At 42.5% G+C, this 24,721-nt stretch overlaps 1 protein-coding gene across 2 annotated transcripts in view; it reads left to right on the forward strand.

Annotated features, from left to right (window-relative positions):
* ano7 (anoctamin 7) overlaps nucleotides 1-22,548 on the forward strand; it is a 41,950-nt gene extending 19,402 nt beyond the window's left edge. For both annotated transcript variants that reach the window (XM_038694041.1, XM_038694040.1), the window contains exons 8-24: nucleotides 295-405; nucleotides 643-808; nucleotides 894-984; nucleotides 2,578-2,674; nucleotides 3,172-3,315; nucleotides 4,011-4,148; nucleotides 5,691-5,789; nucleotides 5,960-6,062; nucleotides 9,092-9,203; nucleotides 9,711-9,765; nucleotides 14,992-15,089; nucleotides 15,230-15,393; nucleotides 15,560-15,765; nucleotides 15,872-16,011; nucleotides 16,126-16,216; nucleotides 16,397-16,516; nucleotides 20,848-22,548. In XM_038694041.1, coding sequence (XP_038549969.1) covers nucleotides 295-405; nucleotides 643-808; nucleotides 894-984; nucleotides 2,578-2,674; nucleotides 3,172-3,315; nucleotides 4,011-4,148; nucleotides 5,691-5,789; nucleotides 5,960-6,062; nucleotides 9,092-9,203; nucleotides 9,711-9,765; nucleotides 14,992-15,089; nucleotides 15,230-15,393; nucleotides 15,560-15,765; nucleotides 15,872-16,011; nucleotides 16,126-16,216; nucleotides 16,397-16,516; nucleotides 20,848-20,991 — 2,079 coding nt within the window. In that variant the 3' untranslated portion in view covers nucleotides 20,992-22,548. The remainder of the gene's footprint in view (nucleotides 1-294; nucleotides 406-642; nucleotides 809-893; nucleotides 985-2,577; nucleotides 2,675-3,171; nucleotides 3,316-4,010; nucleotides 4,149-5,690; nucleotides 5,790-5,959; nucleotides 6,063-9,091; nucleotides 9,204-9,710; nucleotides 9,766-14,991; nucleotides 15,090-15,229; nucleotides 15,394-15,559; nucleotides 15,766-15,871; nucleotides 16,012-16,125; nucleotides 16,217-16,396; nucleotides 16,517-20,847) is intronic.
* Nucleotides 22,549-24,721: the final 2,173 nt, after the last annotated feature.

Here is a 24,721-nt window from a genome sequence, read left to right on the forward strand (position 1 = left end):
ATTTGACACCCTGGGATAAAAACGTGCTGGAACTTGGCACAGGATTTAAGCCTTCTTAAGTTTCCTTAATGAATCCAGCCGTGTCTGAGCTTTCTTCACCAGTGTGGAGATGTGAGACGACCATGTCAGTTTCTCTGAGACGCTGATTAACAGGAAACTAAAACTGTTCACCTGCTCCACCTCCGCTCCACTGATGTAGATGTTATATAGTGACATCAGGACTATGGGTCTAAGAAAGGATCAGAGGGTTGTTTGTTTTAGTTCTTTGTGCATACATGTGTCCTGTCCCTCCAGCTGTATGAGATCCTGGCCCGGACCCGGTACGGTTCAGTGAAAAAGGGAAGGGTGGGAATCGACCGACTGCTGAGTGAGCAGGTCTTCACTGCTGCCTACCCGCTGCATGAGGTGAGCTCCAAACCCTAACCCTAAACCCTAAACCCAAACCCCGACACCACCCTTAGCCCTATTACCTGGTCACCATCAGGAAACTTTTTATCCTGTTTCATTATTAAACCCGGACATTTAAAGTTCCAATAATTAATATCAAACTTCACAAAATGGACAAATTGTGACTGATGACAGCAGCACAGGGATCCAGACTGACCATCAAACCTATATTCTGCTTATATACTGTGTTTACAGGGAGGTTTCAAGCCTCCAAACCCTCCGGTGCCCCCCCAGTCTTTAGGTCTGAGACAGATCCTGTATACATACTGGGCCCGGTGGTCCTGCTTTAAACGCTACCAACCTCTGCATCACATCAGGGAGTACTTTGGAGAGAAGATAGCCCTTTACTTTGCCTGGCTCGGTAACTATAGCAAACACGCCAGTCACTAACTAGCTGCTACCAACTGTCTGCTGTTTGCTTTAACAGTAACTATGTCTGACTGTAGGTTTCTACACGGGCTGGCTGTTGCCGGCGGCTCTCGTTGGGACTGTGATCTTCTTGTTTGGGTTCTGGGTCGTGGCCACTGATGTTCCAGCGTAAGTATAAACAGTCAAATACTTTGTTTTACAATTTGAGTAGGGCTAAGGCCAAATCTCAAATGTCCACACTCACAGACTTTGAGGCACGTTCCCGGTAAGTCCATCAGTTCTTAGGACTGTCTCGCTATCAGATTGTCTGGTGCATGAGGGATCTCTCTCAGACATTTTAAGCCCTTTACGCACCCTGTTTGGTAAGACTGCATTTCTGCAGACTGGGACTGTGATTGATTGAAGTGAAACACAGGGGTTAGCAGGGGAATCCCAAAGCGAGAGCTATCCTGCTTTATACGAGAAGAAAGAAGAAGAACGGTAAATAGACAAGCACCAAATAAATCTGTGATGGTTCATGGGTTTTATGGGGGACATTGAGATTGGGCCTGAGACATTCAGGAATCAACTAGTATATAATTTTAGTCATTGTTATCCAAAATCCATTTTTTTAAATCATTTTTTAATGATACTTTCAGGTGATTCATCTTGAACCCTGTTTTTTTTGTAAGCAGTTTTTCTTCTTGGACAAATAATTTACAAATATATTTCTCTCTGATAATATACTGACGATACTCAGCTTTATCTACACGTGGTCTTCTTAGGCTACATCCACACTACTACCTTTTCACAGAAACGCAGCACTTTTGCTACATTCAGGCCTTCCGTCCACACTATATTGGCAAATCCAAACGCTGCTAACCCTATGTTTGTTTTAAAACTCCGGGGTATTGCATTATTGCGGACTGCACCTTTAAACCACAGTACAGACGCTCACATTTGGCTTCCTGATTGGGTCAGATGAGTAGACAATCTTCTTCCTGTACACACCAGCAGACGCAAGCCCAGTGTACTTGAATGGTCATGTTTTCAGTTATTTTAGGACAACTAATTCTGATATGCAGCTTCAACGCTGGTGTGGATGGAGATTGTTTTATTTAAAGAGGTGGTATTATGCTCATTTTAAGGTTCCTATTTAGGGGTTGCACCAGAACAGGTTTACATGATAAATTTTTTGTCACATTGCTGCAGCTCCTCTTTGCTATGGAGTGATACATCTTGTCTTTAAATGATCTTTGTTGGGAGTTGCACATGCTCAGTTCCTAGTTAAGGACTACTAACCAATCAGAAGCAGAGAAGGGCGGGTCAGCGAGAAGCCGGTAAACAGCTCGGGTTCAGCCGTGTGTGTTGCCGACCGGCTCGGCAACACGGTGTGTGCAGCTCACTGTTTCTGAGGGCGTGTCGGAGTAGCCGCTCGGCGAGCGTTATATGAGGCGCGTTTAGCTTTCATCCCTGTGACGTCACAGGAATGAAAGGGAAGCGGCTGGACTATAAACGAGCTGTTTTCAGTTCAGAGCAGAGTTTTCTGTGGGAGATGGGAACTCCCTTTGGGCTTTTTCACTTTGCAAACCTGTTACATGCACAAAAAAGGTTTATAACTCAATAAAGGAGATGGAAAAAAACAAAAAGCAGAATACCACCTCTTTAAAATGTATTAATGGTGGATGTAGCCTTAGTATGGTAAAGACCCTTACAGATCACCTGCATGGTATCAGCAGTGAAATGCCTGTTGACTATTTATTGGTGTGTGTTTTTGTGTAGGATGGAGTTGTGTGACAGTGGGAACAGCTTCATCATGTGTCCTCTCTGTAACATCTGCTCCCACTGGAACTACTCCAGCATCTGTCTCACCTACAAGGTACTTGTCTGTCCACCTATCCACCTGTCTGGATTGGTGTCAGTATGTTTCATCAGTTCACTACTTGTCAGATGGTAGAACAGCTTTTTCAATCAGCTTGTAGCCCCGCCCTAAAGCCTCCCCTGCTTCCTGGTCTCTGTTCCTCTAAATGGGACCATAATTTACTAAATGAACATCATGCTGTGTTGAAGAAGACTTGAAACTAGCGACTGAGACCAGAAACTCATCAGGAAAGTGTTTACTGAGGGAATAAATCAGCTGACAAGTAGAAACATTTTCTCATAGACTTCTATACAATCACACTTCTTTCTGCACCCGGCAGAGTCGCCCCCTGCTGGCTGTTAGAGAGAATGCATGTTTAAGGCTCTTCAGCATTTTCACTCAATGTTAATGGGTGAATTCACATCTGACTATGCAATCACCACCTCCAAAATCTGCTGTGCGTTCTGTCTGAACACAGTAAATTCACTTGTCTGTTGACCTGTCTGTCTCTGTAGGTTGGTCTTTTGTTTGATAATGGAGGAACAGTGTTTCTCAGTGTCTTCATGGCTCTGTGGTCCGTCACCTTCCTGGAGTACTGGAAGAGAAGTTGTTCAACTCTGACTCACCGCTGGGGCTGCTCCGAATTCCAGGACATTGAGGTACCTGTCTCACACCACACCTGTCGCACTTAAAAACATAAAGTAAGTAAAACTAAGTAACATAGATTACAAAGTGCTGATTTAAGATAGCATACAAAGCTTTGGGGTTATGAGTATGAATACTTGAAAGGCAACCACAGAAAGGCAAAATTTGGCTGTCTTATATTATTGATAAAGAAATTATGCTAATTAGGGATGGGCATTGCTACTCGGTACCTTTATGGTATCAACCGAAACAGCCCAGTATCGAGTAAAATCAAAACGTCTCCAGTCAAACCAGTACTTCAATCCATACTTTTTGTAGCCAGATCACCGTAAAAAATGACTATTTGTATGGTTTTGCTTGCAGCCAAACACGCAAACAACGCACTTAAAGAAAGAGACAAGCACGCCTTTTTTCCTTTATGTGTCTGCACCATAAACTGTTACTTTTATGTAACAAAAAATGAAATAGATCATCTTGCTTGTCCGTAACAATAATTAAAATAATTATAGGCTACCAATCAACTACTGTGGCTTCAACACGTGGCATTTTATGCAAGGTATCGAAAGAAGTACCCTGTTGGTATCAGGATCACTTTAAGGGTACTGGTTTTGGTTCTGGTATCGTAAGATTTTAAACAATAACCAACCCTAATGCTAATAAATATTTTTTATCTCAAGGGTTTTGGGGTGTTCATATGTGTTGTTAACAGGAGCGCCCTCGTCCAGAGTTTACCGCCATGGCGCCGATGACCATGAGGAACCCGGTGACCGGAGCAGAGGAACCATACTTCCCTGAAAGTAAACGACTCAACAGAACTCTGACCGGCTGCATGATCATCATCACCATGGTGAGTCTCCTGGCCTCTGACCCTTAACCTCTGACTAGTCTGACACTGGGACAGTTTGGAGGGTTTCCGCACCATCCACTGGGGGTGATGACATCGAACAATGGTTGGAGTTATATTATAATAAGGATAATAAGGAATTGCAGTAATCCAGCCTAGAAGTAATAAATGCATGGACTAGTTTTTCTGCATCATTTTTAGACAGGATGTTCCTGATTTTTGCAATATTACGTAGGTGAAAAAAGGCGGTCCTTGAAATTTGCTTAATGTGAGACTTAAACGACATGTCCTGATCAAAGATAACTCCAAGATTCCTCACAGTGGTGCTGGAGGCCAGGGCGATGCCATCAAGGGAAACTATATCTTTAGATAATGCGTCACGGAGGTGCTTGGGCCCCAGAACAATAACTTCAGTTTAACATTATTACAGGTCATCCAGGTTTTAACATCCTGAAAGCACATTTGAAGTTTAGCTAACTGATGAGTTTAATCTGGCTTGATCGATAGATATAACTGAGTATCATCTGCATAACAATGAAAGCTTATGGAATATTTCCTGATAATATTGCCTAAAGGAAGCATATATAAAGTGAAGGATCCAAGGACAGATCCTTGTGGAACTCCATGACTAACTTTGGCGTGCATGGAGGACTCCTTTCCTCTCTTTCGAAAACACAAATTTGTCTCTGAACATGTCTTCATTTTGAATCTTACAATAAAATCAGTGATGGCAGGTGTGGTATGGGAGCAGAAACGTTTAAAATAACTTATGAGGAAGACAAGGTGTAAGTGCCAAATCCGTACCGCCAGCAAGATCCGTTCTGCACATACGCAAAAGTGGTCCTGTCTGCCAAAGAAGGTTACCACAAATGTACCTGTTCATAATTATTTGTGAGTTGTTGTCTGTCCTCATCTCAGGGCATCAAATACTGACGCTTTCAGAAAGGCTGACAAAGCCTTAGTTGATGCAAAAGGTACCTTTCATCGTCCGTATGAGCCTCCGGGTATGTCTGAATGAGACGCTAGACCGGAACTACTACTAGCGCTTCCGGTCTAGATAGGGCTACCATTAGTATAAAAGGCGTTGACAGCTTCCCAAAGCACCTTACCCTAAACCTAACCATCACAGGAGTGCCTAAACCTAAGTCAGCATTTATATGCTCATATGGACTGGCTAACCCTACAGCTGTGCACATCGGTTGACGGCCAATGTGCTAGCAGCTAGAGTTAGCCTCCTTTCTGTTGCTACTTTGTTAGATTGTTGTCAATTAAGAATGTACTGTTGAATAAGGTTTTTCATATCTAAAGTATATTCCTATTACATCATAGTGAACAGTTTCATCTCCAGTGATTAAAAAAAATTGTTATCTTGATATAAAATATTTAGTTGGATCATTTAGAAGAGGCAGATTTGCGGTGACCTTCTTTGACTGACAGAACCACTGCATGTGCAGAACGGATCTTGCTGGCGGTACGGATTTGGCACTTACAGAAACAACATATTCTAGGTTGTGTTTAGTGGTAAGTCAAACTTTCTGTGTGCAGGTTGCTGTGGTGCTGATGTTCCTCATCACCATCATTCTGTATCGCACCATCATTGGCATCATCATCTCCAAGTCTCGCAACAGCTTCCTCACTTTTTCGGTGAGTACAGCACAGTACAGTTTCTTTAAATTTATATATATGGTTAAATAAAAAGAACAGAGGCTCCAGGATGTTTCCCTGAGGGACTCCGCAACTCATTTACTTCACATTTCTGTAACTGTTTGTAAATCTACCAAATCAAAAAGTGTGTTTTCTGTGTGTGTGTTTAGGCTGGGAGGATAGCCAGTATTTCAGGATCTGTTTTGAACCTGTTGGTCATCCTCATGTTGTCCAGAGTTTACATCTCACTGGCCCGCATCCTCACCCGCTGGGGTGAGTCACATCTTCTTACTCACCGTCCTCATCTTTGGTTTTAGTCTGCATTAAGTTCTGCGTAGGTTTGCTTATGGAGGGTAGGGACATGTCCCTACCAATATGTGAGCAGAGTCGTTCGAATTGTCTTTGAAGTCATATTAGGTTACGTTCAGACTGCAGGCCAAAGTGACCCAAAACCGATTTTTGTGCTCATATGTGACTCAGATCTGATCTTTTTATGACAGTGTGAACAGGCCAGGTCACATCGAATCTGATGTTTTCCAGTTCGGATTTGGGCTAAAAATCAGAATTGAGCATGAAGGCCTACAGTCTGAACGCAGCCTTAGATCATTTTAATGTGCTCCCCTAGAGTCTACGTCACATTAGGGGGAAGTAGACCAAATCTACACCCATGACTATTTGTTTAATTTTTAAAGTGATCTTTAAAATGATAATAACAGATAATGAAAGTTGTCTAAAAACGTAGCAAGTTTTGTAAAAGTGCAATTTTTGTTTGCTTCTTTGTAGAAAAACTTTTGTTTTGGGATTTTTCTAACTTATTTAAATCATTTTAACAAGCTAATTACCTCGTGTTGGGAAACGTTACATTACCGTAAAACTTAACAATAAATAGCCGAGTCCCAAACAGCCTCCTGCCCCGTTTACTGGCCTGGTGTGGGAACACATTTTGACAAATAAACGCAGGTCTCCATTAAAAGCCTGGTCTGGTTTTTAATAGAAGTTCTTGTTAGGGTTTGTGGTGCAGAGATTGTTGGTGGACCCAAATGCGGAACGCAAGGCAGAGGAGGTACAGTTCAAAGGGGGTTTATTGTGGCAAAACAAACAAAAGGCGAGCACACTTACTGACAGAGTCCAAAAAACAAGGTAATCCCAACAGAAATCCAAAGGAACAGAGTGACAAGACGAGCAAGGCTGACAACAGGAGACAGAGCGTATACACATGACAGACAGGGGGTAACAAACAATGACCAGATGAAGACTGAAGAGAAACACCAAACATATATACACCAGGGACTAACGAGCAGGGCAGGAGTAACACAGGTGACAGACATGAGACTAACGAGACACAGGCAGGCAGAGAGAGAGCAGGGGAAAACAGAGAGACTGACATGCAGAGGGATACTGGGGTAACAGACACAACACAGGTTACTGAACACTAAACACAGGCCATTTCACAAGATGTAACAGATCAGACATAAACTCAGACACATGCAGAGTAAACTAAAATAATGCAGACAAGGAACCTGAAGTAAATACTAAAACATGAATCAAGGCACAGGACTGGGAACAAAGACAAAGAACTAAAACACAGGACCAAGAGCTAAGATAAAAGACAAGACATAAACTACTAAGGACAAGGAACGAGAGAAACAGGTAAATAAAAGGACACATGAAACAATGGCAAAAAACTCATAACAGTTCTCTGGATGTATAAAACCTCTTAAACCCCACCGGGTCGCCTCTCTAGCTGCTTAGATCGTTAATACAAATATTAATGTTTAAACGTATGACCAATATGTCAGTGTGGACATGCTGCACGTCGTTAGATCGGTTAGATTCTCCACAATTCAATAGTTCAGTTCATTTAACGGAAACAACGGGCCCCAAAGTCTAATTCTGATAGATTTACCGCTGTAACCTGCCTGGTACAAGAGATGAAACTCCCGTTACCTTTGAAGCCTCGTTCAGTCCAAATGTGTCCGTTCCTGATTATTTATCTTCCTTCAGTCTGTGAGGCTCCACCCATCAAAAGAATCACAAGCGCTTTTCAGAAAAATTAATCAAAGTTGTGAATCCAGTTGTGAGAAGTCCATTGCTCTCTGTCTGCTAACTTCTGCCACACTTCTCTCATCCTGCAGCCTGTTGTTGTTTTCAGAATCAGAAATCAGAAATACTTTATTGATCCCTGGGGGGAAATTCTGTGTCACAGTTGCACACATTGCACAAAAGGCAAAAGGAATATAAATAAAGACAGAAAGTTGGTATATAAAGAAGTATATAAATATCAGAGTAAAAATATAAAATAAAGAAAATATAAATGAGTGTGGATATGTACAGTATTTACATAGTTAAAGATTCCTCACGTTGCTGCCTTCAAAATAAAAGCCCATAAGCCGTCTGTTGTATTGTTGTAGATCAAATGAATGACGTCTGTTTGATATTATTGGATAATTTTTATACAAGTAATATTCTGTTTGAAATAAATAAGCTGTTTAATAGTAGCCTGTATCAGTTTTGTGTGAGAGGAATTAAAGGCCCGTCCCAAATATAGGCAGGGTCAATTCAAAAATATTAGAAATTAGAAAATAAAAGCCCGGGCTATTTATCAAAGTTTTACGGCATCTCATTGCACTTTTCATAACCCAACAATTCCCACCATGAGCAAGCACTTGGTCACAGAGGCAAGGATGAAGTCCCTTTTAGGAGGGAGAGAAACCTTGAACAGAACCAGGACTCAGGGTGGGCGACCATCTGCCTCGACCTTTTGGGTGAGAGAGAGAGAGAGAGAGAGAGAGACTGCTCTTATCACTTTGCTTATCAATAATAAAAAACCCTTCAGGAATGTTAGATTGTGAGGCTTTATTCTAGCTAATAGGTAGGAAAGTAAACATTATGGAAACATAACCATAACTTTTAATGTCTTTAGGGATGTGCAGTGAACATAAGACCAGAAAAGACGACAGAAACTTTGTGCAATAAAGTTAAAAACTAAATGTGCAACATAAACTGGACAATATGTTTGTCTCCTAAAAAATAAGGGTATAATCATAAAGTTTAAATGTTTAAATGAAACCACGTTAACTTAAATGTACTTAGCCGAGCAGCAGTGTCAGAGAAGTTTATAATACTGATGGTTTTGGAGGACAAAGCTGTTCTTTAAAGAAGGTAACAGGTAATGACCAGATGAAATGTGTGTAGATCTACACTGTGTGTATTGAGTGTAGTATTATTGTATTTACTAAGTATATAGACGTTGTGGGTGTGTTCGGATGTTGTTACAACATTTCTGTGTGTGTTTCTTTAAGAGATGCATCGGACTCAAACTAAATATGAAGACATGTTCATCCTCAAAGTTTTCATCTTCCAGTTTGTCAACTTCTACTCATCTCCGGTTTACATCGCCTTCTTCAAAGGCAGGTGAGCACTGCTTCAACCAATCAGAACAAAGCTCACAGGTCCAGCCAATCACAACAGGCCTCACAGCGTCATCACCACAAGCCTTTTCGTCCTGTCTTTTTTTGTTTGTTTCTTTGGATGTATTTAGTGAATGTCATCAGGAAGGTTGGGTGCTGGTGTGGATGCAGATTCTCGCCTGAGAGTCTGCATGTTGTTTTGTCAGCTGGTTTGTGAACTTGCTGAAGTGAAAAGTGAAAATTAAAGGAGGAGCCACAGCGCCTCCTGCAGGCGGATGATGAAAACATCCAGTAGTTTTTTTTCTCACAGTTCATTTAAAACCTCAGTCTCTGTCGTAACACGTTCTGCTGGCAGCTAAAGATGTGAAGCAGCAGATATGTGGAATATAGTGATGCAGAGTCAAACATCCGAGAGCTTCAATGAGCAGCTGCAACAACATGATAGACAGAATAAATGATACTGATATGTTAAAGGTTTAACCAGCCGTTTGTTTGTTTGTTTGTTGTTCAGGTTCATTGGGTACCCTGGAAACTACAACACTCCGTTTGGAGTTCGCAACGAAGACGTGAGTCTGACACATTGTGGTACTGATGAAGATGATCAGATATATGTACAGGGCTGGACTGGGACAAAAAATTGGTCCTGGCATTTTTGGCCCTGGCGGCCCACCTAACTCGGTCGGACACCCCTTACCAATACACCAGCGTCCATGACTACAAGACAAGAATATATTTTAATAAGCCTACTATGTAGGAAAAATATTTATTGATGAAATATTTTATAGGGTTTCTCCCCCAGCAGATTTATAGCATTAAACACTTAAATTCCTGCATTCTGGAGACATTTTCTGCACCAATTTATGGTGGAAAAATTCAGAATATGACAATTCAGAATATAAATATATATAATAGAATATAATGCAGTTATATTAAGTACAATACTTAAGTTACAAGGATTTCTTCTATATTTAAAATGCATTGCAGGCTTGTTGTGCAATTAAAACTTCTCATGGCATTTTTATTTGTTAATCAACATTTCTTGGTGCAAACTAGTTTTCAGAAGATTTTTAACAAATCCTCAGCGTCCTCGGCGTCCCCGGCGTCCCAGGTGTAAATGACTCTCCCTCCCTGCTCCCTACCTACAGGCTGAGCTACTCCATGCTTACAGCTTCACCTCCTCCTGCTCTCTCTCTCACTCAGCCCTGTCACTTTGTCACTCGCTAACACGCCTCCTCCTCTGCCTGGCAGGGGCCACGACTCTTCATTACTCCTTCAGGTCCCTGTGGCTGCTCTACGTCGGGTACTGCAGCTGATGTTGAAGCTCCTGCAGCAAACAGACCGGTTATTTTTGCGCATTTGGTGTCCTACATTTGAAGAATTTTAATTTTTTGGCCCGCAACGCAAGAAACAGAGCAGAGGAGGTGAGGGCCAGTAAGAGATGTGATGGCCGGCCCAGTGTCAGTATAGAAAATTACCCAATGGGCCGCTGTCCCTGCTTTATGGGTCGTTTGTTGGCCCATTTTTCAGAAAACAGTTATATATAAATATATAATATAAATAAATAATTTACGTTACGATTTCATTGTGGGAATAAGTGAAAACTGCGTAGTTAGATGTGATGTTTTTAACTTTAGAATTGTAGTTGAATCATTAAACAGTCCCTCCAGGACTTGGCGGGCCTAACCCTAACCCTGAATATTTAAACCAGCTGACCGTGGTTCTTTCTTGCAGCTGACCCGGTGTTATGCCAAATTTTGCATGCCTGCCGAGAATTGCGTGCGTCTCCAAATACTGCTTTTAAATGCTATAATGTTGTTTGTGGGGTTCATCAATGCTGATAAATGATTCAAAGTATATATTTTATGAATGTTTTGAGTGGTTAATATTTTATTACACTTAGTAGAAGTGGCATTCAGTGAGATTCAGCAAAAATAAGGGTGGGGATGGAGCAGTGGATAATACATATGCTTTTGGTGTGACCACCGTTGTGTCCCTGAGCAAGACACTTAAACCCTCGTATAGCAATTGTAAGTCGCTTTGGATAAAAGTGTCAGCTAAACGAATAAATGTAAATAAGTGGTGAAAACCTTGATCAGTGTGCACAGCAAAGTGTCTGAAAAGGTGGATGCATATTTCTGCAGAACAGATGATCAAGGCTACCTGCCGAGATTTGCATCCACCTCTTTTCTCAGCAAAATGAGCGTTACCACCCGCGAGGTGCAAGAAATTCTCGTGCAGAATTTGGCACAACACCGGGACGCAGCAGCCTCAGCGTCTCAGCGTCTCGTCTGACGTCCTCCGTGAGTTTCTGACGTTCTCTCTCAAAGCGTTCGTCAGGAGACGATCTCCTTTATGTTCGACCACGACGCTGCACGCTCTGCAGAACAGTTTCCCCGCTTTGGTAAAGAAGATCTGGATCCTGAGTCTTCACGGTCCCCTTTGCTGTTATTGTTGTACCTAAATGTGAGACGTTGGCGTCGCACACGTCTGCTGGTGTCTTCTGAACAAGGAAGTGAGTTTGCTGACGCGTGACACGTTTAGCAGGAAACGGCGATGAGAGGTCACAGTGCTGTTGGTTGCTCTCGCTCTCCTAACTTGGATTCTCGTAACCTGCCAGTGACACATATCTGCTTCGCATCAGCTCGTCGGCCCTTCACTAAATCACCCCGGCCTTTCACTCCCTCATCGTCAGATCGCTCAGTCAGCTACTGCATTTTTTGTTGGATGTTGAAATTCCTAGTTGTTGTTTGTTTGCTTCTCTGAGAAACTCCTTTTCCCCTTGGCCTGCTCCAGTTACCATCCGCCATTACTCACCACCCTCTGCCTTCTCCAGCCAGATCGCCACATCTCCGCCCACCTCCCCTTTCCCCCTGTTCACTATAAAAACTATTTTATTCTACTACGACTGCCTGGTTTGAGTAACTGAATGTTCTGGCCAACATGGACTCAGACAATCTCTATCGGACAACCGCTACACTCAGGATCTTCATCCACCCCTTACTAATCAAGGTAACCTCTTGGGCCATCATGACCACGTTCTCACGGAGGTTGTGGACACAAACCTCTCTGCTAACGTGTTACGGAAACACTCTTTCAGCTCCCGGTTCCCGGCCTGTCGAGCGTTCTGTTTCAGTCACTTTCCTGCAGATATCACCGGCTTATTCTGGAAGCCGCTCTCGTCTGGGACTTTCATAAAGAGCATGCTGTTAATGACACAAACATGCTTCTAATCAGCCCCTCAGTATATCAGCCCTGGTCTTTCAGCCACTCATCGCCAGATCGTTCAGTCAGCTACTGCAGCAGTACCTTCAGGCCAGCTTGAGATTTTTGCTAGTCTGTAATAATTCCTCCTCGTTTGTTTGCTTGTCTGAAAAACTCAGTTTCACCTTTTGCCTCAGGATCCCATTCTTCCACCAGCCGTGCCAAACCGGCCACGTCAGCCTCACTCATTCTCCCTGCACGCTCCGGTTACCATCCGCCATGACTCACCACCTTCTGCCCTCTCCTGCCACATCGCCTTCGACCTCCCCTCTTCCCCTGTTCACATTTAAAAAACCTTTCTCTCAAATATTTATTTCTGGGTTTGAAATTGTGTTCAATAAAGCTGCAAGCAACGTTGGACAGGTCCTCGCAGCGTGTTGCCGCCCGGGCGCAGGTCGGGAGACGTGGCTCCAAATTATCATGCGTTTTGGACGCCTCACGAAGCAAATAAACATCACCTCCTGTGCCCTCTATGTGGCGCTAGAGAACATCCACAAATTATACCTTATATCCCAGTTCATGAAGTTCAATTCATAAATTTTATTTATATAGCGCCAAATCACAACAGTTATCTCACAGCGCTTTTCATAAAGAGCAGGTCTAGACCGAACTCTGTGATGTTATTTACAGAAGCCCAACAGTTCCCACCAAGAGCAGCACTAGGCGACAGAGGCAAGGAAAAACTTCCTTTTAAGAGGCAGAAACCTCGAGCAGAACCATGGCTCAGGGTGGGCGACCATCTGCCTCGACCAGTTGGGGTGAGAGAGAGAGAGAGAGAGAGAGAGAGAGAGAGAGAGGGAGGCAGCCTACACAATATCCACACACAGAGGTACAGACAGTGAAGCTAATGTTGCTATAGACTAAATGAAAAATGGTACATATATACTCACCTAAAGGATTATTAGGAACACCTGTTCAGTTTCTCATTAATGCAATTATCTAATCAACCAATCACTTGGCAGTTGCTTCAATGCATTTAGGGGTGTGGTCCTGGTCAAGACAATCTCCTGAACTCCAAACTGAATGTCAGAATGGGAAAGAAAGGTGATTTAAGCAATTTTGAGCGTGGCATGGTTGTTGGTGCCAGACGGGCCGGTCTGAGTATTTCACAATCTGCTCAGTTACTGGGATTTTCACGCACAACCATTTCTAGGGTTTACAAAGAATGGTGTGAAAAGGGAAAAACATCCAGTATGCGGCAGTCCTGTGGGCGAAAATGCCTTGTTGATGCTAGAGGTCAGAGGAGAATGGGCCGACTGATTCAAGCTGATAGAAGAGCAACTTTGACTGAAATAACCACTCGTTACAACCGAGGTATGCAGCAAAGCATTTGTGAAGCCACAACACGCACAACCTTGAGGCAGATGGGCTACAACAACAACTTTCTTGACACACTTTAGGCCCCTTAGTGCCAATTGGGCATGGTTTAAATGCCACGGCCTACCTGAGCATTGTTTCTGACCATGTCCATCCCTTTATGGCCACCATGTACCCATCCTCTGATGGCTACTTCCAGCAGGATAATGCACCATGTCACAAAGCTCCAATCATTTCAAATTGGTTTCTTGAACATGACAATGAGTTCACTGTACTAAAATGGCCCCCACAGTCACCAGATCTCAACCCAATAGAGCATCTTTGGGATGTGGTGGAACGGGAGCTTCGTGCCCTGGATGTGCATCCCACAAATCTCCATCAACTGCAAGATGCTATCCATCAATATGGGCCAACATTTCTAAAGAATGCTTTCAGCACCTTGTTGAATCAACGCCACGTAGAATTAAGGCAGTTCTGAAGGCGAAAGGGGGTCAAACACTTTTGCGGCAGAGCTGGCCATTGGGACAACACTACCCCCCATCGAGGACACCTACATTAACCGACTTCAAAGAAAAGCTAGCTGTCTCATAAAAGACCCCACCCACCCCGGACATCACCTGTTCTCCATCCTGCGCTCTGGAAGGAGATACAGAGCAATCAGAACAAAGACTGACAGACTAAAATTCTGCTTTAGTATTTTCGTATTTGCGGCTTTTCTGCTGTTTGTTTTATATTGTCTAGATTTATCTTTTTCTTGTATTGTTACACACCATGTCTTGGTTTTTATTTATTTCTTATATTGCTGTATTTATCGACCCAGAGCTGCTAAACAGTGTTTCGTTGTTACCAAACATTGACAATAAAGTTTTGTTCTCTTCTATTCTATTCTTTCGCGCCGCCCGGAGCGAATTTGCGTCTTTTTATTGACTTTGTGTTATCAAGCCGCCCAAAACGCTGGATTCGCTTTCAGTGTGAAGACACCTTAAGAGGCTTTTCTGAACATGACACATCTGACACAAAACGTTTTGTACATTTTCACCGCGTTTGAATTTTGTGCAAAGTTTCACGAGTTTTCTAGCATGTTTAGACCGCCCAAAATGTTTCATTTGCAAGAAAGAAAGAAAACGAACACCTTAAGTTTCAATAGGGTCCTCGCAGGTTTAATGCTCGGGCTTTAATGACAACTTTCATTTGTTTCTGTCTGTGTGTCACAGTGTGGAGCAGGTGGATGTCTCATTGAACTGGCCCAGGAGATGCTGGTCATCATGGTGGGAAAACAACTGATCAACAACATCCAGGAGTTCATCAGCCCGTAAAAACAAACACAAACACACAAGATGATATAACGTGCATGAACAAGATACTAACTACCTCAAAAGTCATGTGAGCTGTTTAATAAAACATGCTGCAGGATTTTAGGGATTAAGAGTTTTGACTCTCATTTATTGGCAGGAAGTTGAAGTCGTGGTGGCAGAAGAGGAAGATAAGTCGAGGGCAGAAGAAGGAGAAGGAAGGAGAGGAGGTGAAGGAGAAGGGAAAGGAGGAGGTTTCTCCCTGGGAGGCCGACTACCAGCTGCTGGTCTGTGAGGGACTCTTTGACGAATACTTGGAGATGGGTAAGTCCTGTCCTGTTAGATTTAAACACCTGGAGGTGGTGGATGGGTGGAGTTAACACATTGAGGATACACTTTCTGTGTTGTGATTGGCTGAAATGGGGTTCTGGGAGACTGAGTAGAGGACTGTGACTTCCTGTGAGGTGTAAATCCTCCTCGTTCTCCTCAGTGATTCAGTTTGGTTTCATCACCATCTTCGTGGCGGCGTGTCCTCTCGCTCCTCTCTTCGCTTTTATTAATAACTGTGTGGAGATCCGTTTGGACGCGCAGAAGTTCGTGACTGAATATCGGCGCCCGGTGGTGGAGCGAGCTCAGGACATCGGCATCTGGTTCTCCATCATGCAGTTCATCACACACATAGCCGTCCTCAGCAATGTAAGACTTTCTGTGTACCTGTGTGTCTGTCTTTGTGAGGACCGGTTAGAGACGTCTGAGGGCAGATCAGCAGCCCATCGAAGCTTTTTCAAACCTCTGTTTTTAGGCTTTCCTCATAGCGTTCACCTCCTCCTTCCTGCCTCGTCTGTACTACCGCTACACCAGAGACAGCACGCTGAAGGGCTTCATCAACTTCACGCTCGCAACATCACCGCGCAACTACAGCCAGCAGCACCAGTCCTGCAGGTAGGCGGGACTGCAGGCCGTGCAGGTCCACCTAGTGCTAATTTTGCTGATGAAGCAGAACCGGAGCTCTCTGTCAGTGACATGACTTCATATTTACGGTGCATCACTTTGCAGGTATCAGGATCTCAGGGATGAAGAAGGTAAATACCTGCCAGAGTACTTTCACCTCCTCGCCATACGACTCAGTTTCGTCATTGTGTTTGAGGTCAGTGTCAAGATTTGTTTTAGGAAAACATCTAGAGAGAGTGAGAATCTCAGCAATAAATTAACATTCTGAATCTGTAAAAATGACTTTTCCTCTGTGTGAAGCAGAGAATCAGATAATGAGGGACAGTAAAGTTGCTGCCGTGACCCGATGAAGGCTCTTCCTGTCTTTCTTCCTCAGCACGTGGTCTATTTCATCGGACATCTGATCGACCTGATGGTCCCTGACATCCCAGAGGAGGTGGAGATGAAGATAAAGAGGGAGCACTACATGGCCAAGGAGGCGCTAGCTGAGAACCAGGTACACATAAAACTGATCAAAGTCAACAGACTTTCAAATAAATTCAGTTCAATTTCATTTACATATCCTACAACGTCTGCTACTGTGTAGACTAGAGGTATAAATTGGCCTTTAAGCTTTAAACTGGAACCTGGTTCCACAGGAGAGGAGCTTGATAGCTGAACGCTCTGGCTCCTAGTCTACTTTTGGAGACTCTAGGAACCACAGGTGCATTCTGGGAGCGCAGTGCTCTGGTGGGGTAGTAAGGTACTATGAGCTCTCCTGACCATTAAAGGTTCAGTGTGTATCTAGTGGTGAGGGTTGTGAATAGCAGCCAGCGACTCAGATGATCCCATTTAACGAGCTGTGAAGTCCTTTCTTTGACTTAGGTTCATTTACTCTTATGTCTGAACGTGGAATCAACATGGACGCTGCTACAAAGATGTGTTGGATTAACATTATCAGAGCGTATAAACACACGCAGACATCTAGTTCACTCTACATGAACAGCAAACTAACCGTTATAACCAGATTACAGATTACATGTTTGCAAAATATGTTTATGCAATACGTAATTTTGCACGAATCAAAGTTCTGTTTACTTCTTTATGTTCTTTATTTAAGGAGGAAAGAAAGCTTCTGATTAAACTGATGTTACTTGGTGTTCTTCTTCTTCGTACGTATTCAATGTAGTGGGCTATTGTAGAAACATGGCGACGGCAAAACGGATGTTGTAGGCTACCTGCCGAATTTTGCATCCACCTCTTTTCTCAGTATAAAAGAGCGTTTCCTCCTGCGAGGTGCCTATGCAATTAATGGCAGGCATGCAGAATTCGTCACTGACTTGACGGCGCTGTTTTTATTCCTCTTTCTATCAAGTCGGTGAAAGTCAGCCTCAGTTATCTCGAACGCACCTGACTACCAGTTACATAGCGTGGTAACTTCGACAGCTGTTTTCCAAAGTTAACATAGATCTTTATTAGCTGGCCTCCTTACATGCCTGCTAATAACTGTTTTGCAGATGTGTCTCCGACATTGACAGCGTTGTGTTGGACAGATTTGTGCAGCGGTGTTTATATCAACCATTCAGTTCACAGACGGGTCTGCTGTCCGTGTTTGCGAGAGAGAGAGAGAGAAAGAGAAAGAGACCGACTGAGTGAGAGGATGTGCAGAGCAAATATGCGCTGCAAGCAAAAACGATTTTAAAACTGGTCGCCAAATCTACCTGGGCCCAAGTAAAGCCTATATGTGGGAAACACTGAAGGTGTTCAGGTGCATTATAAGCTTCCTTGTGATGGTTTTGATGATTTATTGCATTAAAATATAGCTTGTTTTACCAGGCGAGGATGAAAATATCATATTTTTTCTTTATTGGATCTCCGTGTAGTCTGTAACGGTAAAATAAATATATTGATGTACAATGGATTTATGTTCCTCAGCTTCTGACCTTTCAAAGGAGACCAGAATTATGCATCTAGGCCTGATGGTTTATTTTGGGTTTGTTATTTCAGGCGTTTTTTTCCTGGAAAAAGGTCCCTGTCCCCAACAGGTTTTAAGGGAAGCACACTGTAAAACTTCAATTAATAGCCGAGTCCCAAATAGCCGCCTACCTCCTTTACTGGCCTGGTGTGGGAACAAATTTTGACAAATAAATGCCTGGTCTGGTTTTTATAGAAGTTCTTTGGATGTATAAAACCTCTTAAACCCCGCGGGCTCGCCGCTTTAGCTGCTTCTAAGCTGCTTAGATCGTTAATACAAATATTAATGTTTAAACGTATAATCAATATGTCAGTATGGACACGCTGCACGTCGTTAGCTCGGTTAGATTCTCCACAATACCACTAACGGAAAAAATAAGACCCAAAGTCTAATTCTTCTAGATTTACCGCTGTAACCTGCCTGGTACAAGAGATGAAACTCTCGTTACCTTTGAAGCGCTCGTTCAGTCCAAATGTGTCCGTTCCTGATTATTTATCTTCCTTCAGTCTGTGAGGCTCCACCCATCAGAACAACTTTTCAGAAAAATGAATCCAAGTTGTGAATCCTGTCATGTGAAGTCCGTCGCTCTCTGTCTGCTAACTTCTCTCATCCTGCAGCCTGTTGTTGTTTTCCTTAGGTTACTGCCTTCAAAATAAAAGCGCAAAAGCCGTCTGTCGGAGCTGGATCAAATGAATGACGTGTATTCGATATTATTGGATCATTTTTTAGTATTATTCTGTTTGAAATAAATAAACTGTTTCATAGCAGTTTTGTGCAAAAAGAATTAAAGGTCTGTCCCAAATAAAGGCAGCGTCAATTCAGTGATTTTAGAAAATAAAGGCCCGGGCTATTATTCAAGGTTTTACGTTGTACACTATATGAACAAAAGTATATGGACACCTACACATTACTTTTATTACATCCCATTCTAAATCAATAGACATTAATATGGAGTCATATGGAGCATCCTTCAGGAACTCCATGAGTAACTTTGGCGTGCATGGAGGACTCATCGTTAACATGTACAAACTGAAATCGATCTGATAAATAGGACTTAAACCATCTTAGAGCGGTTCCTTTAATGCCAATGAAATATTCCAGTCTCTGTAATAGGATCTGATGGTCAATGGTATCAAATGCAGCACTAAGATCTAATAAAACCAGTACAGAGACAAGTCCTTTGTCTGATGCAATAAGGAGGTCATTAGTAATTTTCACCAGTGCTGTCTCTGTGCTATGATGAGCTCTAAATCCTGACTGAAAAACTTCAAATAAACTATTGCTAACTACTTACTAAGTCAAGTCTCAAGTCTCTGAGCTAGAGTCCAGGTCAAGTCTCAAGTCTCTGAGCTAGAGTCCAAGTCAAGTCTCAAGTCTCTGAGCTAGAGTCCAGGTCAAGTCTCAAGTCTCTGAGCTAGAGTCCAGGTCAAGTCACAAGTCTCTGAGCTAGAGTCCAAGTCAAGTCTCAAGTCTCTGAGCTAGAGTCCAAGTCAAGTCTCAAGTCTCTGAGCTAGAGTCCAGGTCAAGTCTCAAGTCTCTGAGCTAGAGTCCAGGTCAAGTCTCAAGTCTCTGAGCTAGAGTCCAAGTCAAGTCTCAAGTCTCTGAGCTAGAGTCCAGGTCAAGTCTCAAGTCTCTGAGCTAGAGTCCAAGTCAAGTCTCAAGTCTCTGAGCTAGAGTCCAGGTCAAGTCTCAAGTCTCTGAGCTAGAGTCCAGGTCAAGTCTCAAGTCTCTGAACTAGAGTCCAAGTCAAGTCTCAAGTCTCTGAGCTAGAGTCCAGGTCAAGTCTCAAGTCTCTGAGCTAGAGTCCAGGTCAAGTCTCAAGTCTCTGAGCAAGAGTCCAAGTCAAGTCTCAAGTCTCTGAGCTAGAGTCCAGGTCAAGACTCAAGTCTCTGAGCTAGAGTCCAGGTCAAGTCTCAAGTCTCTGAGCTAGAGTCCAGGTCAAGTCTCAAGTCTCTGAGCAAGAGTCCAGGTCAAGTCTCAAGTCTCTGAGCTAGAGTCCAAGTCAAGTCTCAAGTCTCTGAGCTAGAGTCCAAGTCAAGTCTCAAGTCTCTCCTGGTTATAATGAATGTTGGATCAGCTGCTGCGTTCAATCCAGGCTGCTTATAAAACTGCAGATCTAGAAGGGATTCTGTAACTGTGACCTGTTTTTCATTTACAGAGCACAACCATGTGATGTGCAATGCAACTAATGACCGCTTATTAACTACTGTAAGTCAACACCAACCGCTCTCAAACCCAGGGTAACGTTATAACAATAAAACTGTAACGTTACATGATCAACAATAAACCTGGAACCTGTTTGCGGCTGACGTTCATAATTAACGTGATGGCAGCCAGCGGGACGTAAATGATTCCGTTAATCGAACACCACAACGAACGACAGTCAGAGTTAACCTCTGGTAGGTCGTAGCTAAAGCAAGAAGCAAGCTAACGTCAGATGGCCACTGCTGAGCTAAACATGTTCACTAACCTCAGGTTACTAACCTATGTTGCGTTCAGCGCTCCTTTGTTTGGGTCTTGTTGTATGACGTTTTAAAGCCAAAGTTTATGATGAACGGCTCAGCAGCTGTTCGTTGTCCTCTCTCACGTGCGGCCGCGCAGCTGATGCTACGTGTTACGTAGGCAGGTTACAGGTAACGCAGGGAGGGAATAACAGCACGCTCATCAGACGCTTCCTAAAAATAAACAGTGTTCACGAGTCCTGCACAAGTCAAGTCTCAAGTCACTGTGCGTGCGACTTAAGTTGGACTCGAGTCCTAATCTCAAACTCGAGTCCCCGTCTCTGGTTGATTGTGTTTTTGTTTTTGTATAGTTCTAGTTTGTCTCAGGGTGTTTGGTTTGGTTTGATCCTGTATTGGGTTTTATGCTTCCAGTCTTTGGGAGAAACCCTGATTCTTGGCGAGAAGGATGACCTGTCCGGCGACCTGCGACAGCGTGGATCAAGACCATCACCACCACCATCACCACCACCACCACAGAGCGCCTCCCCTCCACCAAACCTGAGGGACATCCCATAGGAACCCCAAACACCGGGCAGCTGCTAAAATATAGCGAACATCACCCTGTGAACCGCGTATCTTCCCACAATCTCAACATCCACATCTATTAGAATGAGCTTCTCCTTTTGATCAACCCCTCTCACAGATCTATAAGACCACCGTGTGAGGCCACTACAAGATCTGCAAGATCTCCTGAATCCTTACGTCTCCTTGAAGAACTCTATAAGAGGTCTACAAGATCTAAAACTCTTCTGCTGGATCTTAAAAAGATCTGCAAGAAACAAGCAAGGGTGTAGGTTTGCATACGGGCGGGAGGGACATGTCCAACAGACTACTGTCTTACAGACTAGTCCCTTCTAATATTTGAACTCATCTGCATTATGTTTGGAGTAAAGTCAGATTAGATTATTCAGATGTGCCCTCCCCAGAGACCATGACAAATTATTGACCAAGATTATGTGACTATGTTTAGCCATAGTTTAAGTCCCTGTATTCTAGAAGTTACATTTATATACAACAAATTTGCAACTGCAAATACATTTTGAAGGAAAAAGCCGCCCCTCCTGCTGATTTTGACAGAAAATCATTTATAAATCCATAAATTCATTCACAAAGAATATTTAGTGCTCTGCTAGTGCTACGTTCTTATGTGAGTGCTTCATTTTTAAACCAAGACTTAGGGCTTGTAACTGTTTAGCTCTTTTTCCCGGCGCCCTACCCGAGAAAAACGCTCGGGTCAGGGAGTTGGTTCTTCTGTCCCTTGTGTTGAGACTAGAGGTCTTCACAAGTCCAACAGTTTGGGCTGAAACCCAAAAAGACCCAGAAATGTATTCCTGGACTGGTCTCTTATTTGAAAGCAAGGACTTGGACCAATGAAAAACCGAGAAATGGCCGACCTAACCCCAGCTGGGGGACCAGGCTGTGGACGCCAGGGGAGCGTGGCTCCTCTTAATGAGCCATGAGCTCCCCTAAAAACATGATTTGTGAAATTTTCCAGGGGTCTCTAAAATATTGACTTAAAATATTGCTTTATTGCCATGTATTTCTGTTTTCCTCTGTGGATCAAATGTAAAACTAGGCTATTATTGATGTATGATTTATGCATTTATGCCAATTTACTTTAAAACAAACCGTATATAACTTTTATCTAAGTAGGAAGTCACATTGAGATTAAATCCTACCAGCATGTTATTCTTGTCATCGCCATCGAAGTGTGGCAGTGCAATATCATAAACTTCACTCACTTTAGCTCAAAGCTCAGAAGAAACTTTTTTAGTCCCACTCAGTCTGTGTGCAGAATCTCCATGATTAAATTAAGATAAAGCACCAGGTGAAACTCTGGAACAGCTTTGCACAGCAGGCAGGACACACCTTCCCACCTCATCTGAGTGTGAGAGGGGGTTTCCTGCCATTACTGATACTGACAGCAGGGCGCAATAGGTTGCATGAAATCAGCCTCTCATCACTCCTTGTGGTTTTTAATGGACCCCCTTTGGCAAGACCCAATCTGCACCTGCACCAATTTCACTACTGATTGTTATTTTAACATAATTAAAGTGAACTTTCTTAACAAAACTTTGTGTCTTACCTATTGTACGATCAGTAGCCTTCTCCTCTATGTCTGGCTGTGAAGAATATAATTCAGTGAAATTCTGGGTTTTTTGATTTTCCAGTAAAATGAGTCAAGTGTTTGGAACCAGTTGTTGTTGGTGGTACTCAGTGAAAACAAATGATAATGGTGATTTGCCCAGTGAGAGTGGGTGGGAGCTTGGTCCAGCGATTGAAGTCATCTTTTATTTTTTTAACAAAGGGGTGTAATTGATCTACCACACCTCTGATAGAAATGTACAAGATCCACAACAGCAGGGTTGAATCCGTACATGTCCTATAAAGCTGATGATACACGGGGCAACTTTTTGAGCAATGTTGTTAGCAAGTCCGACCATGTTTTGAATGGATAGCGGCGGGCTGGGGCAGGTCATTTTAGATTACAGTAGTAATTTTTACTCATTTACCATTGACGGCAACATTGCTGTCAAAGTTGCTCTGTGTAACATCAGCTTAAAACCTCTTAGATCTCTGCAAGAAATCTACTAGACAGTTGTGTTGAATCCTAGCACATCCAACAAGACCTGCAAGATGTCAATGAGATCTCTGTCAGAACTGTAAAACATCTACATAGGTTTAGGTTGAACCTCTGCAGGTCTACAAGACCTTAAAGGCGCCCACCAAATCTCCACAAGGCTGACAAGATCTCTAAAGGGCTCTAAAAGTAGTTGCAATGCCCACAAGAGATCTGCAAGAGCTACATGAGCTTTCCAAAAACTCAACTAGGCCTAGGCCCTTGACATACTAGACCAGACAGTACACGACTAATAATAATAACAATCCATGTTATTTGTGGGCCTTACAGATTAAAACAGTTAAAATACATATCAAGGAGACAAATACAATAAAGAAAATTTAAAAAAAAGACAAAATTTTTGAAAATTAACAGAAAGCAGTTCCTCAAGAAGCCGGTGGAGGGTGGAGTTACGTGGAGTTATGTGGAGTTATGTGGGGTAGGCCTTTAGAAATAAGTGGGTTTTGAGCAAAGTTTTAAAGGAGGATAGAGACTCATGAATAGAGGGAGGGCTGAGACCAAGTCGAGACCAAGACCGAAGGAGGACGAGACCGAATCAAGACCAAGACCAGTTACCCACATTACATGACACACAATAAAATATGGAACGAGATCACAGGTGCTTCCCCAAAACACCCACATACAAACACTAAGAGCTGAAATCAACGTAAGCATCACCATCGCCGGGAGGGGGGACAGTCATTAACAGGAACAACACATTTTTAATTAGGGTTATTGGTTGCATTTGAAGCAAAACATTTTACATCCAATCAAAGTTCGGATGTTAATAAATAAATCAGACAATGCAAAAGCGATTTATTGATATTCTTTACTGGTCTTGAAATAAAATCCTCAATGTCCGAAACTGAGACAAGACCATCAAAAGAGTAGTCTTAAGACCAAGACCGGTCTCGAGTACTACAACATTACTGTCCAGTGCAAGAAACCTTTACTGACCAGATGTACATGAAATTGGATAATATGTATTTTGATATCCTGAAGGTTTTCAACCCAGCCTATTAATTCATTTGCATATGTAGAATAAATACGCAGAAACAGTTAATTTAAAATTGTGTCAGGGAGAATATGAAATGAAATAACACAAAGCACAGAATGTTCCAGAAGAGGTTTCATACTTTGTGTTGGTGTAATGTTTTTCACTTTAATTGAGAAAAGTCTTCAATTAGAATTAGAATTGTTAGAAGAGAATACAAGCAGCACATAAACATGAACATATACAGGAAATATATTAACAAAACATCATATAATGTAGAATATTTATATGTTCTTCATGAAAATCTTGAGATCTTTTTGTCTCCTATTCTCAAAGAATTCAGTGTCACCACTACAAAAAATAATTTTCTTCCTCTTTTTCTCTCCTTGAGCTCTTTTGATACCCAACGCTTTGATCTCATTAATCATTTTGGATAACTTGTTTGCATAAAAGCAGTAATTGATGAATATGAGTTGTTGATATTTTTTTTGTTTGTTTTAATTTAATTCTGTTTTCAAACAAATGTACAAATAAGTAAAAGCAAATCATCTGGGTTCTCCTTTCTTAAGGGAATATAAACATTTAATCAGAAAGTCTGATTCTTATAGTAACAAACAGGCTTTAAAATAATT

The sequence above is a fragment of the Micropterus salmoides genome, unplaced genomic scaffold, assembly GCF_014851395.1.
Source record: "Micropterus salmoides isolate LMB-PRFRI ecotype aquatic unplaced genomic scaffold, ASM1485139v1 Ms_hic_scaffold_3, whole genome shotgun sequence".
NCBI classification, from domain to species: Eukaryota; Metazoa; Chordata; class Actinopteri; order Centrarchiformes; family Centrarchidae; genus Micropterus; species Micropterus salmoides.